At 42.2% G+C, this 14,793-nt stretch overlaps 1 protein-coding gene across 8 annotated transcripts in view; it reads left to right on the forward strand.

Annotated features, from left to right (window-relative positions):
- Positions 1–14,793, forward strand: part of HEG1 (heart development protein with EGF like domains 1) — a 94,510-nt gene that overhangs the window by 19,039 nt on the left and 60,678 nt on the right. For 7 of the 8 annotated variants that reach the window (XM_050916893.1, XM_050916894.1, XM_050916896.1 and 4 more), the window contains exons 2-3: positions 11,526–11,870; positions 12,766–13,092. In XM_050916893.1, coding sequence (XP_050772850.1) covers positions 11,526–11,870; positions 12,766–13,092 — 672 coding nt within the window. The remainder of the gene's footprint in view (positions 1–11,525; positions 11,871–12,765; positions 13,093–14,793) is intronic. The other variant, XM_050916897.1, reaches the window with a different exon arrangement.

Consider the following 14,793-nt stretch of genomic DNA (forward strand, 5'->3'; position numbering starts at 1 on the left):
TAATGATCCCTTCTGGCCTTAGGGTTCACTATCCTAGAGTTTCAATTTGAAACTTTTGAGTTCTGCACGCCTTTTCCAATTTAAGAGCCTGAATCTGTGAGTTGCAGATCAATCAAAGCTTCCTGGGATCAGTCCCTGTGTTATTATTGAAATCTGTTCCTATTGAAGGAGAGTTTTCCTATGCCTTACCATTTAAATAAGTGTGTCCAGCTGCTGGGAACTGTCTAATGGAGCAACAAGCTCTGTGATACTGTGTTTAACATTCAAAGAGTAATTAATCTTTACATACAAGCAGCAGGCTAGCTTCCTCAGAAATATTGTTCCATCAAGCCCCGTGTAAGTTTTCTAATGATTAGAAACTTTCCAGACACATTGGGTTTTATTTCTCTTTGCTTACACTTACTAGCACTGCAGAAGAGTCTGTGCTATAAGTTAACTCGTATGCTTCTAAAAGTCAGCAGTGACATTGTCCTGATGTTTTAGGGCTTAGTTCACTCCATTCAACCTGTACTGTACACACCCAGGGAACTGCTATGGGCTTTGCTCTTTTTTTCTTTTTTGCAGCCAGGATGTTTTTTCTTGCTTTTTTATTGTTCCAATGACCTAGCAGCTCCACTTCGGTGGAGTTTTGCCAGTCAACTTCCTCTTCCAGCAGTCTGACAGACTCCAGCAGCACTGCCCTCAGAAGGGAGCAAAAATTAAAATGACAACAAAACAGCTCTCTGAAGGGCTTTTCTCTTTCCTCAGCTGCTTAGGGCCTGAAGCATTGATGCTGCCTTCCAGCTAATGAAAATGTCAAGGGATCTTTTTAAAAAAAAAAAAAAAGGAGGGGGAGGAAATTGGGTGTTCGACTTCTTTGTTGTGTTTCATTATAAAAGAAAGGCCTGAAAGATTTTGAAAATAAATTGAAATCTTGCTAGTATTTATCGTTAGAAATTGAGGTCTTTTGCATGCTGTGGGTGGCTGAGGAATTATTAGGCTCACGTAGCAGAAAGTGAAACTTGATTAACGGAGAAGGGAAGGGAATTTTTGTTATTATTATTTATAGTATTTGGAAGATTTTTTTGTTTCTTTTTATTAACACTTATTTAACTAAACCACTGAGAGAGAAGCTCCCTTTCAGTAAGGAATTGGCACCCCTGTGATTTCAGTGAACGGCTGAGAAAAGTCCCCAGTAAACATCTCTGATTCCTCCAAGAAGTTCTCCAACAACAACAGTAGGGAAGGCCAGACTTGGCATTCTTAGGATTTCTAAGGTGAAAAACCAGAAAACAAAACTCCTTTAGGCTTTTTTTCAGTCTATCACAGACAAATATAAAGGACAAACCCCCTTCCTCCCCTATTTTTTTCAAGTTTCAGTGATTCAATTACAGTCTCCTTCAGGCTGTTTTTTTTGTTTGTTTGTTTTTTTCCCATGTAAAACTTGATTGCTGCACGGTGATTGCCACAGAGAAAAGATTCCCTTGCCGTTTTTGTTTGGCATGTTACGTTTTCCTGAGCAGAGGCAATGAGCGCAGTGTTTGAGTGACACCTCATGCTGTGTTTGTGTCTGACGTCATCATATTACTGGTACCATCATTAAAATGGCTCCACTGCCTATCTGACTAGTGTGTTTTCAATTTCCTAATATCCGTGGGAGGGAAAGATGGAAGGGGTTCTCAGTACATTTGTGTATTGCAGCGATAGGATAAGTGCTTATTTATTTATTTATTTATTGGTATTGTGGTAGCACCTAGGAGCTCAAATCACAGCCCAGGAGTCCGTTGTGGTAGGTGCTGTGGGTGGGCATTGCTGGCTAATTGTCCTAGTATTAGTCTCGAACAGTTATAATTATCTTCTTTGGAGGGGCCTATGCAAGATACGGGCCAAATTTCCCACTTAAGAGACTGGGAACTTCTTGAGTTTGCACCTGGTTGGTCTTTTTAGAAGTGAGAAAAGTTTCACTGCCCTCGAGGCCAGGGAAAGATTCAACCTCCAAACCCAAATTCGCTGGAGGTCTGGGCCATCCTGAAGAGGACATGCGTCTCTGTGACGCTTCCAAGCTCCAACATGTGCCAGTGACACTCCATATGCAGTGGTGCTGATGGTGGGAGTGGGGCTTAGAGTGTTTATGCTGAGCCACCTAGGGTGAGCTCACACAGGGGGTGCCCTGCAAGGTTAAGTTGGGGGATCTATACCATAAAGAGCGATTGTACACTCCTACCACTTCCAAGGGAGACTTCTGTTCGAAGACAGAGGGATTGGATAGTGTTCTGTGGAGCCATTGCTAGGTAACAGTCTGGATTTGCTGTTTTGTTTTCTCCTCTGCTTCTGAAGGCAGAGAGGGGTGGGTGGGTGAAATCGGTGCAATGGGAGAACGTTGTCTGTTGTCAGTGCATCTGTTCCTTGTCCCATAACTTGCTGGAGACACACAATAGCTCTCTTGGGGATAGAATATAGAGAGAGGTGTAGTGCGAATGCTGAACAGAAACTAAACCATGTTGGGGATATTGGACACTGAGTGATATTTAATGTGTTTCCTTGAAGATGCTGAATTTTAAAAAATAGCTGTGTATGGATAGAAAAAGGATGGCCTGCTGGAACCTGGATTTGCTGGCCTCCAGGACCCAATGCAAGCCCCAGCTGTTTTCTCATGCAGTTGCTTGATATTGGATGGGATACTAGGGATGTTCTCATGAAGGGGGGTGTCTGGAGATGATGTTTTTTGATGCTGCCTTCAAATAGCTTAATACAGGGATTATACAAAGTAGCTTAATATAGGGATTTATTTACAGTTGTGAGAGACTGGGGGACTTGCCTATTGATTCAGGCTAGTGTTAGTGGGATATTTCCTAGAGATTATATTCTTCGGTCCCTTGTCCATTTATAAATATCGATAGAAATAATGAGGAGATGAAATGTATGTTGCAGTGCCCCCCCCTTAAACTCTTCTGGTGGCTAGTGCGCACAAAGGCCCTTTTTGAAGGAATAATATCAACATGTTTATACTGAACTGACCAGTTAAAAGCATGAAAAGTTTTTTTTTATGCTTCAGATTTTTTCTCAGTGCTGTTTCAGGGCAAGGACAAGGAAGGAAACTGAAAATCCCACAGAGCCCTGGACAGTCCAGATTTAGGGCTGTAGCTTTTGTTCATACAAACTCGCTTGGCTCCCAAATGGCCTCCACCCATAATCATTACATCCGCAGCAGTATTTCAAAACATGACACAGAGCCATTTTCCTGGTGGCTGAGAAAGACACAAGCAGAAGTATGTGCCACCTAGTGAGGCTGGACAGATTCAGCAAGTAGATGGCTTGATCTGATCTTTATTGATCCTTCATGGCTTAATCTGAGTCCTAAAGTTTTCCTGCAGCCGGCAAAGAGCTTTCTGTGTTTAGATTTTTTTTTTCTCTGTCTCTCAGTCTGATGCTGAGATTATGTAGTTGAACAGATGGGAGCTTTACAATTACAGCTTCTCTTTCTCATGAGAGATCTACTTCAGTATGCTTCATCCCAGAAGGGCACAAAACATCACCTTATTCTTCACATACAATAACTTAACACAGCTGCACCGTACAATGAGCCTGTCCTTCCACTGCTAAATGTTACCTTCTCTTCTCAAATGAGCTGTGAAGGGAAGATTAAAGTCAGGCATGTGGGGGAAAGTGAGTGAACTACATGATGGAAACTGAGTTAAGGGTGGTTGTTTTGTAGAATTGGGTGACCTAGTGTATTATCTTTTATTAATTTTTGCTGGTTAATGATTAACTCCCATTTAATTTTGCTCCCTGGTTAGAGGGGATCATTTCTTCAGTTCTAGAGGCTAAATTAGGAAATCCCTTCTAGAGAAGAGCGGAGAATAGTTCTCAGTTCAGTGAACAAAACATAAATGGCTAGATCAATTTATGTTGCATGGTTTGTAGTGGTGTTAGCCCTGGCATTGTGGTCAAATTTCAGCTCAGGTGATCCCATTCTGTTTACCTTTTAATCCCAGTACCCCCTGCAATTTTAAAGGGTTACAATATTCTTCTTCACTTCCTGCCCTAAAATGTATGTCATGCAGCTGGTTAACAGCAGCTGCCTTCCACCCCAAGTTGCCTGCATTTCAGTGAATGGACTCTTGTTTTAGGGCTTGCTCCTTTTGAAAGCAGTTTGGGACTTGCTGCTGACTTCCCTGGGAACACGGTTGGGCTCTTTATAGCCTCTATAAACTAAACAAGGATAGATAGACCTATGTGGTACTGGGCTGGGTGACCTCGAGGAATAATGCTTGGGTGCTCAAGGGACTGCTGTTGGTGATTCAGTGTCTGTCTGAATCAGTATTGTACTAATGTCCTAGGGGATGAGGTGCCGTATTTCAGTTCAGATATAAAACCAAGGAGCTGATGGAAGATCTCATGCAAGGGTAAAGGTGTGATCCCTCAACATCCTGGCCAAATTCCAGTGTGGATAGTTACATTTGGCCTACCTGAATTCCCCTTGTAGTTCAGATTGGTATTGCCTGCTTCATTTCCTGTCCTAAAACTGTTCTTTAGTGTTCCACACCAGAGGTGACAGCATTTCACTGGTGAGCCAAGCAGCATGGCACAGGGGAGCAGGTGCAAGGCTGGGTCTTGGGAGACCTGCTTTTTAGTTTTGGTTCTGTCACGGATCTGACCTTAGGCAAGTCACTTGCCCCTCCCCATGTGTCTCTCAGGCCTGGCCATCTGGCTTGTAAAAGTTGTACCAATAGCACATGCTATATGGTTCTGCTCTGCCCACTCCAGCTAATGAGGCATGGCAAAGGTGAAGCCAAGCAAATTACCTGCAGTGATAGAGAGAGTCTGAGTAAAAGAGATTAGTCCACCTCTGTCAATACTGGGTGTGAATAATAGTAAAGAAGGGGGGAAGTCAAACTGTGCCGAAGTTAGGGATGATGCACAGGCAAAAGTTTCATCCCTGCCCACCTCCAGCCCACCACAGGGAGCATCGGCCATGCTGTCTAGAGTGTAGTATGGTAGACCTGATGCAACGGGAGGTGGAAATCCTATTCTCTCTACTCCCCCTTCGAGGCCTTTAAGTCACAACCTTGCCCACCATTAGTAACCATGTGCTTTGTGACAATCGGCTTGACTGATGTCCGTTGAAAACGTGATTAGCTTTTAGATTAACAACCACTTCCACAGTGGCACAGCTTACATGTGATACGAGCCTCAAGGATGAAGAGAACTTTGGGTACGTAAGCAGGGAGAGACAGGAGTTGTGATGCTGACACAAAGTAGGGCCTTGCTGGCACGGGGGAGGGAATAAAGTCCAGCTATATTATATAGAAATACTTTTAACGTGTCTGCATATGTTTGAAGACTTTCACAAGCTGGTTACAGAGCCAGGCTGAAAACAACAGACATCGGGGCTGAAAAATCTGCTGGAACGTGATCTGTTTATACTGGACATGTTATAACTGCACTGTGAATAAATAGCATACTTTTTGTGCTTACAAAGAAAAAGTAGCACTTACGATTAGATGTGTCTGGTGAGCATCATTGCTAGTGTTATAGTTCTAACTGGAAACAAAAACGCTGATGGTGCAGGTGGTGCGACAATTTAATGTTATAATTAAAATTTTTGTCTTGACAGCTGTGGCAGTGTAGAAGGAGTTTATTTTTTAAATCAAAGGCAACAGCTTAGCATGTGACAAAATCTTTAGTGACAAAACTGTACCTGAGCTATGGGACTGCTTATAGTCTAAATCTGTAAGGGATCTGAAGAGACCAGAAGGTCCTGTGTTTATTTCATTTTGCAAGACCTTTTGGTCTGGGCTGTTCTGCACAAGCTGAGGGTCATGTTTCTGCAAGGGAGTCAACAGCAGTCTAATTGTGATTGCCTTGAGCCCAGATCATACATTTCTTGCTAGGGACTGAGCAGTTATTAGAGATTTTTGTCATGTTTGATTTTTTCATTCTGGCTTCCACAGTGTGGGCCAGATTTTCAAAGGTAACTGAGTGAACTGTGCTCTCAAAACCAGGTATCTGAGCCTGCATTGGCATGCTTTCTTCCTCCTTTGTTCATGCAGCTGCACATACTTTGAGGGCAATTGAAAGTGCGATTCTCCTCTGAAAATGGCACCTTCTTACTCAATCGAGCTGCTCCCTGGCTGTATTCAGAGTTAGATCTACTGACTTGAGTGACTAAGACAAGTTTTTTACTCCTTTTTTATTCCTGTTTACCCTGCAGAGCTAAACCAGTGTAAGGAAAACAAACTGAATTATATCCTGGGAGAATGAATTGGATTCTGGTCTGACTTGCACGGCATCAACAGAGCTGTTGAGTTCCAAGAATAGTATTGGATTCTGCCCTCTCTGAAGGTGGTGGCATTGCACAGGTGTTAGTGAGGGCATAATTTGAAGACAGTGGAGCTTCACAGGTGTAGCAGGCCATTTATCACTGGTGATGTTGCAAGCAGGAAAGAACCCAGATTCCAGGGTTTGCTGGGCAAGCAGCTAGAAAAGCCACGTCTGTCTTTTTACTTTTAAACTGATGACATTTGATCAGGAGTCACTAAGAGACCATAAGTATGGAACCCCAGGCTGTGCTTTTTTACACAATTAATTTTAACAGCAGAGCTGCACTCTAGGCACCTGAATTTGGCTGGAATTATACTATTGCTCTGTGCAATCTATCTGAATGTATCACAGTATATACGGTAGCTTGCCCTTCTGATGGTTCAGTGACAAGCTAGTCAATAGTCTGGAAAGGTAAATCTTGCGTTGTCAGTATTTAGCCTCGACAGGCTTTCTCAGTGTCTGTTACTTTACATTTATTATATAGAGCAAAAACAGATGAGAGAGCTCCTCTCCGTGTTTCCCAGCAGGGTGATCTGCTGTTTCACATCTGGAAGATTTTGGGGACAGATGGATGCAGAGAAGAATTTGATGCTCCTTCCACAAACACACCCGCATTTTTGAGCCTCAGTCTGGGTATTGACTTGCAAATAAAATGCCAAGCCTGACCCCCTCTGCTTCAGAATCCCTGTATCCAAAAGAGCTGCAGCAACAAGCAGCTTGTTAAATGGGAGTAGGCTTGGCTTGTTGTGACTGTGCTGGAAACAAGAATTCTGTCTGGATATTGGCTGCAAGAATGCAACTGGGACAATTGGTGCTTATTTGCATGGGAGTAACAACTGAATGCATAGTCTGAGCGACTCTGCCAAACTATTGTTGTTGTTTGTGCTCAGCATTATGCAAACATATTATTTTTTCTATATTACCGTATCATCTAGGAGCCCTATTCATAGACCAGGCACCCATTGGGCTAAGACAAAAAGACAGTCTCTGCCTCAAGTGATTTACTATCTGTATTAGAACAAAGTGTCCACTGCAAGGTACTTACTATCTAAATCAAATACTTTCCATCTCTCTCTCTCTTCTTGGCGAGTTAACATTGAAACTGCTGTATTTAAGAGAGATCATATCAGTCAGGAAATGCAGCCATCTCTGGGGTGGCAGGCTCACTGCAATCCTGCATGACATTTCTGGGAAGATGATTAAGAATATGTACAAGAGGAAAATGAGGTTGAATAACCCCCCTGGAACTTAACCAGGTCCTGGCAATAAATGCCCCTTATGAAAAGTGCTTGGCAGGGGAATACAGAAAAGGCGAGCAGGGTTCCTTCTTAGCAGCATGATCTTTGGTGGAGTCTGGACGATCCCACTGCTTTCTCCATCATTGTCAGTTACCTTATTCTGAGGTGCCCAGTAGTCAGTAATTGGGAGTGGGATGATGACACAGGACATGCTATAGCTTTGTGGATCCCCGTGCTGCTGGATGTGGAGGTGGAGAAGCAGATTTTCATCTCCTAGATTTTTCTTCATTTAATAGAAGGCTGCAGACCTACTCCCTCACTGCTACCTACCTGTCTGAAGATGGTGAAACGGGCTAGGCAGTTTGCCACACTCCCCACACAGGAGCCAGAAGGGGTTTGGGACCTTCAGGTTGCTCTCCCAGAAAATTACTTATGGTAATCCGCAAAGAGTGAGTGATGCATTTTGTTTTGTTTTAGTTTACAATGAAGCAGACACACATTTGGTGTTTATATAGATTTGGGGGGTTACTGAAGCCTCAGGGGCTGCAAACTTAGATGAACTGAACTCACATGTTTTGGTTCATGAGATCAACATGAACTGAAATCCTCATGTTTCCTATAGCTTTATATATGTGTTTGGCAGAATTTGATTTTAATTTTGATAGTTACTATTGGATAATATTGATGTTTATTTATAAGCATTTTTTTCAATGTTTATTGGTTTCACAGTTGCAGGAAATGATGTGGAGGTCAGACAATAATTATTTAATGACAGGAGATTATGAGACTCAGAAATAAGTTAAAGCTCTATAATCGTTAAAACACAAATTGTCTACAACAGATGTCAAAATAGACAAAGTAAATATCCTTAAATCAAACTCTAATAAGTTTTCAAGCGGCTTTTTTCTTTCTTGGCCTCTCTGAAATTTTGATTATTACAGATGGAAATGTTTTTCGTCGATTTGTGTCCATGCATTGAAATCAATACTTACCAACATTTACTGATAAAAATCTGATCCTTCCAAGCCCCCACCCTTTCCCTCTCTCTGTCTCTCTCTGTGTTTGTGTGTATAAGCCTGACTTCCACAACTAAACCTCACTTCCACAGACTGCTCACTGCAGTTATCGTTAAGCACTGTGGTCAGAAGGTATTGGGCTATGGAGTAGTACTAGGCTAAAACTATGACGATAGCATATAGTCTTACTGGGGTCAGCAGTATTTGCTAATATTGTAATGTGGTGGTCCCCAAACTGTGGGGCATGTCCCCTACAGGGGCATGGAGGAACATTTTGGGGGGAAACAGGCCCACAATCGGGGCCAGGAGCCAGGGGTGGCCCGAGTCAGCCCCCACAGGGAACAGGGAGGGAGCGCCACCCAGCCCCGCTCTGCCCTGAGCTCCACTCTGACCCCAGCCCCAGGTCATGGTTCCACTCCTGGCCACAGCCCCTGTTGAGGCCCTGACGAGGGTTGCCAATCCTCCAGGTTTGTCCTGAAGTCTCCAGAAATTAAAGATTGTCATGTAACAATATCTCCAGGAATTAATCCAACCAGAGTTGGCATCCTTAGCTATGACTGCCCCAACTGCAGTTCCAGCCCCGACTGCAGCCCCGCTCCCAGCCACACCTCTGCTCCCGGCCTCGACCACAGCTCCCAGCCTCGACCGTGGGCCCAGCCATGGCCCCTGGCTCCTGGCTGAGCTGTGGGCCCACTCCCGGCTCCAGTCTCTAATTCCCGGCCGCAGCCCTCAGCTGCAGGCTCGACTGTGGGCCTGCTCCTGGCTAAGGCCCCAGCTGCAGGACCAGCCCCGCCCTTGACCGTGGCCCTGTTTCGGGGGGAGGGAGAGGGTGCAGACCAGGTAAGGGGAGTATGGACAAAAATATTTGGGGACCAGCGCTGTAATGGAACCAAGAAGCTAACTAATGAACAGCCACTTCAGTCCTTTTTTAGGGGTAGATTTGTAAAGGTATTTAGGGGCCCACAGATGCAGCTAGGTGCTTAGGTTCTTTTGCAAATCCCACGGGGTACCTAACTCCCATTGGTTTCCTGCGGGCTGTGGAGTCTCTGGGTGCAGGAGGCACAGTGCAGAGCTGGCTCAGCTTTCTCACACTGGAGTCTGGTGCAGAGAGGAGGAGTGAAAAGCGAAGATGCTCAGAACTCTTTTTGCTTCCCTATGGATGTCCCCTCCCAACCTAGTGCTGCTTGGGAACACAGCTTTTGCAGCCTGTCAGAAGTGGCCAGCAAGGAGTGGTCTGAGTCCAATCTGAATGGAATCCATACCCAGATGGGACCTATTTTCCAGTTTGGACACAGTTCTCATTAGATCACAAGCCAGTTCTCTTGAGATTTCCATTTTCCACAATGGCTGAAATCTGTTTTGGGAGATTTCTTCTACTTTGGGACAAAGTCTCTCCAGAACAACTTGTTAGGTTTTGGTGCTGGGCCTCAAACCTGGGCCTGAATGATAGCCCTGAATCAGCCTTGAGTGCCAGAAGAAATCTAATCTAGCTCTGAATGCCACCATCTCTCTGAATACAACAATACATGTTCAAAGTGACACACCAGCAATATAATGCTTGTACTAAGTTGAAAATGTTTTCAGTTATAAACTTCAAAAAGTAAGTCTGGTCAAAAAGTAAAATAGGGCAGGGTGAATGTTTTTGATATTTTCCAATAGATGACTTTTTTTTAATTGATCCTGTGATCGAAGAACAGGTTAGAATTTTCAACAAAATCTTGTCTCATTTTTTGACCTCATACAGAGTGGATGAAATTTTTGACATTTGAAAATATGACTATTTTTAATTGAAATTTCAAATTTTGATGAGGATCAGGGAAGGATGACATATTTGCTGGGAAATTTTAAAGAAAAATTACATCCCATTTTCCCATCAGCCTTACTGAATAGTTTTCACAGACTTATTTCCATTTCCCCTTGATCACTGTCTTTTTCAGACTTTGAATAGAATGCAATTGAAATTGCTGTCCACATCTAGTTGATCACTACATGTTATGTAGATTTAGCTATTGAAGCCACATTCAGAAGTAATCTTCATAAAATGATTCCACTTATCGTCAGAGAACATTAGAGGCACTGTTGTGAAAGCTACGATTCACTTCACGGTAATAACTAATTACACTTTTCCTTGATTGCACACTTTCATCTACAGACCTCAAAGGGAACAACAAAGATAGGTCAGTACTATGATTACCAGATTGTTTCACAGTTGGAAAATAGAGATTAAGGCCCTGCTATACAAGAGTTCCCAGTGTGCTTTGTTTTTGGGGTGCACAATATGGGACATGCAGTGTGACAGTTAGGGGTACTGAGTAGCCACCGCCTCTCTTAACATCAACATTAAAATAATAGCTGTGGTGGAGTGAATTGAGGATAGTGTAGGGAAACCAATGTTTTGTTTCTTATTCTACAAAAGACAGTAGCCAAAATTTTCTAAATCAGCCCTAATATTTTGGTGTCTCCCTCTTTTGTTGGCTAGATTATACCAACCTATGACTTTTCAGCTTATTATCCAGGCCGATAGAAGTTTCTAAACTCCAGTTTTTTAAACCACTGAAATTCATGCTAGATCTTCCATTACTAATAGTTGGCTTCCAAGATTAATAGTCCTGGAGGTACCAGTTCTTTTCGGGATTCCAGATTATAAGTATTCCATCAATAATTTCTTTTTAAGGAATTCATTTTTATTAATTTTAGAGTAATTTCCCAAAACTGTTCCCCAGACGAAGAGAAGAAACCAAATGCAACGTGGCTTACATTGCACGAACTCGTTGATTTCTGAATTTGACATCATGGGCTAGAATCTGCTCTGATTTACACTAGTGTAAACCCAAAGAAAGGCCATGAATTTCAGTTTAATTACTTCAGATTTCCCCCTGTGTAACAGAGATCAGAATCTGACTCTGCACACTTGGTGTTCTGCAGATAAAATTTTTAATTTTTTCACTTACCTTATGCTCCGTTTCAGTCATTGGAAGTGGCTATCAGACACTTAGAAGTTCAGATATTGAAATGAGGACTTCCAGGTCTCCTACGGACAATATGGAGACACTGACTACATTCTCCAGAAGTGGAGAGAGGACGTTGCTGTCTATAACAAACAGTGCCAAGTCTACAACTGCAACAGAAAGCACCACCTCTTATACAGAAATGATCAGTTCTGCAGATTTAACCCAGCACTCCTCTTCTGTAGAGCAGAACAGAAGAAATAGCTCCTCAAGTGACATGTATTTCACTGAGCCTGGAACGGAGACTTTGACTGTACATTCTTCTGAGATACCCACCTATTCATCTTCACAAAGTGATCCTCCAGGTGAGTTTTATCATCCATAAGAGCAGTAATCTTGGTAAACCCCACCCAATACCTTGCACCAAATGTAATAATGATTTATAAAGGAATCGTGCCCCGTTGTTGGTAACTATATTCTAGGACATTCTTGATTTCAGGGGGTGATTTTGTTTTTAAAGAAAGGTGATCTGTTTTCTTCTTGAGCTTCTTAGAAGCTGCATTTGTCATACTTGACCAACCAGTGACATGGAGAGGGAGTCCAGTATTGGTAATTTATATTAACCATACATATGTCTCTAAGTTATTGAGCTCAGCCATCCACCCTGCTGAATTTCATTACAAACATTAAGGCAACTAAAACCTTTCATGGCATTTCAGGAGTGAGTCTCATTTCACTAAGGCCCCTTTACACAGCTCTGGCAATGTAACAGGGTCATAGGGTAAATAAAAATCATTTTCTTATTTATAGGCAAAGAGCGTCTGTGTGTAACATTTTCAGTCAGTGATTTTTTTCTTAGACCCTTATCCTGAAAACACTTAACTTTCTTCATGCACATGTCCCATTGGCTGTGACCAGGAGTACAGCTGTGTACATGCTTGTGTTTTTGCAAAAGCAGCAGGGCTATGGGGTCTTTTTTTTCTACTGATTGAAAAATTCTCACATGTGCTGTATGTGTGTGATTACAGCATTCACACTTAAAAACATGCTTAATTCCATTGGATAATTAGACAATGTCACACCAGTATTTGCAGTATTCTCTGTGTGAAGTATAGGGAAGTTTAGGTAATAGTGCAAATACTGTGGCAACTTTAGCTACTTGTATAAGCCAAAATTGGCATGTTTTTAAGAGCTGCCACTGTAAGTGCTGTTAGCACAACAACAGTACAAATATTTTAATATCTCTTTATTGTATTTCAGCCATTGGAAGCAGCCAGGAGACAGCTAGCATCTGGGATATGGAAAAAAAGACTCCTAGTTTTCATACTGATAGTATGTACATTTCACCTACATTCAGAAGAGGTGGGGAGAGGACAATAGAGTTGCTAACAAACAGCATTGCTTCAACTGATTCACTGAAAAGCACCACTTCTCATACCGAAATTGCCATATCTTCAGATCTATCCCACTCCTCAGCTTCTATATCATGGACTGGAGGAAGTAATAGATCATCAACTATCGCTGCTCTCCCTGAGTCTTCAACAGGGCCTTTACTTACATATTCCCCTGTAAAGAGTGGTCTCCCAGGTGAGTTTTACAGTCCATAGGCTTTTCATTTCACAGTAAAAATATTATAAAATATTACCAAATGTCATTTTTTGAAAATATAGGATTAATAGTACTAAGCACTTAGCAATTTTTAATGAAAAGTTAGAGAGGGTTGAAGAATTCTTTGATAGCTGTAGAATATGCCTTGCAGTAAGAGATTTGCAGTAAGAGATTTAAAGAACTCAATCTACTTAGCAAAGAGAAGGTTAAGAGGTGACTTGAGCATAATTAGGTGTCTGATAGTAGACTCCTCTTTTATTTAGCAAAGGCGTAATAAGACCTACTCACTGGAAATCGAAGCCAGACAAATTCAAACTGGACATAAGTTGCAAATTTTTACCAGTCAGGGTAATTGAGCAGTAGAACAGTTTTCTGAGGGACATGAGGGATTCTCCATCACGTGAAATCTTTAAATCAAGATTGGATGTCTTACTGAAAAGATACATGCTCTAGTTCAGTCACAGGTCATTAAGCTTGATACAGGAATTAGTGGATGACATTCTATGGCTGTTGTTAGTCAGGCGGTCAGACTAAATCACCATAGTCTTCTCTGGTCTTAAAATCTGTATAGTGCTTTTCAGCCATAAATTTCATAAAGTTGCAAAAGGGTGGGTAAGTATCATTATTTAATTTTACAAATAGGAAAACAGAGATAGAGAGAGGTTAAATGATTTGACTGAGGCCACAAAGCAAGTCTAACAGAGCCAGCATTCAAACCTAGGCCTCTTGAGTCTCTCTTATTTGCTACCTGTTGGAACAAATGGCTTCCTCTGAATTGTGTCCTTTTGTCAGCAGTTCCGATTAAGGGCCACTCTAGATCTCATGAGTCAATAATATTTTTGTAACGGTCCAGTTATTCTTGGAGTTTCTGAATTGTTCCTTTGTAAGACGTTGTGGGACCTACTAATGAAAAGTGCTATAGAAGAGCCAGACCTGATTCGTAGTAGTACTTCTTGAACAACTCACTGTGATGGAGAGGGAGTTCATTACTGGTAATTTGCACTTTGTGCATTTGGGCCATATATTTAAGAAACATTCTTTGTACTCAGCCTCCCAGATTTGCTGAACTTAATTGCAAACACGCTATGTTATTTTTATTATTTATTTATGACGACTTTTAAAAAATAATTTTTACTCTATTTTATATTTTTTTGTGATTTGCTGTATTCTTCTTTTAGTGCTAGCAGTGTGATAGGCCCTCTCCAACAGATGTGGATCATGCAGTCTCAGGCCCTGATCCTGCAAGCTCATCTGTCCCCACATGACTCAGTGACTTCACTGGGGAAAAGGTCCACGTGCATGGGTCTGTTTGCAGGGGCAGGGTCTACATGGACAACATACAGACAGGGGAGGGACAAAGGAGAAAATGCAAAAGCAATGCAGTTTGAATGGTGAAGTTCAGTATGCATCTCTGTTAGTTCATTGATTGTTTTTTTTTTCCCCTTAACTGATCCTTTAATATATTTTAGCCATTATTTTATCAATGGTTCTTTGTCCAACTGGGAGAACATAGCAAGTGGGATCCCCTAAGGCAGTGATTCCCAAACTTGTTCGGCCGTTTGTGGAGGGAAAGCCCCTGGCAGGTTGGGCTGGTTTGTTTATCTGCCATGTCTGCAGGTTTGGTCGATCACAGCTCTCAGTGGCCACATTCGCTGCTCCACGCCAATGGGAGCTACTGGA

Source organism: Gopherus flavomarginatus, chromosome 10 (genome assembly GCF_025201925.1).
Source record: "Gopherus flavomarginatus isolate rGopFla2 chromosome 10, rGopFla2.mat.asm, whole genome shotgun sequence".
NCBI lineage: Eukaryota > Metazoa > Chordata > Testudines > Testudinidae > Gopherus > Gopherus flavomarginatus.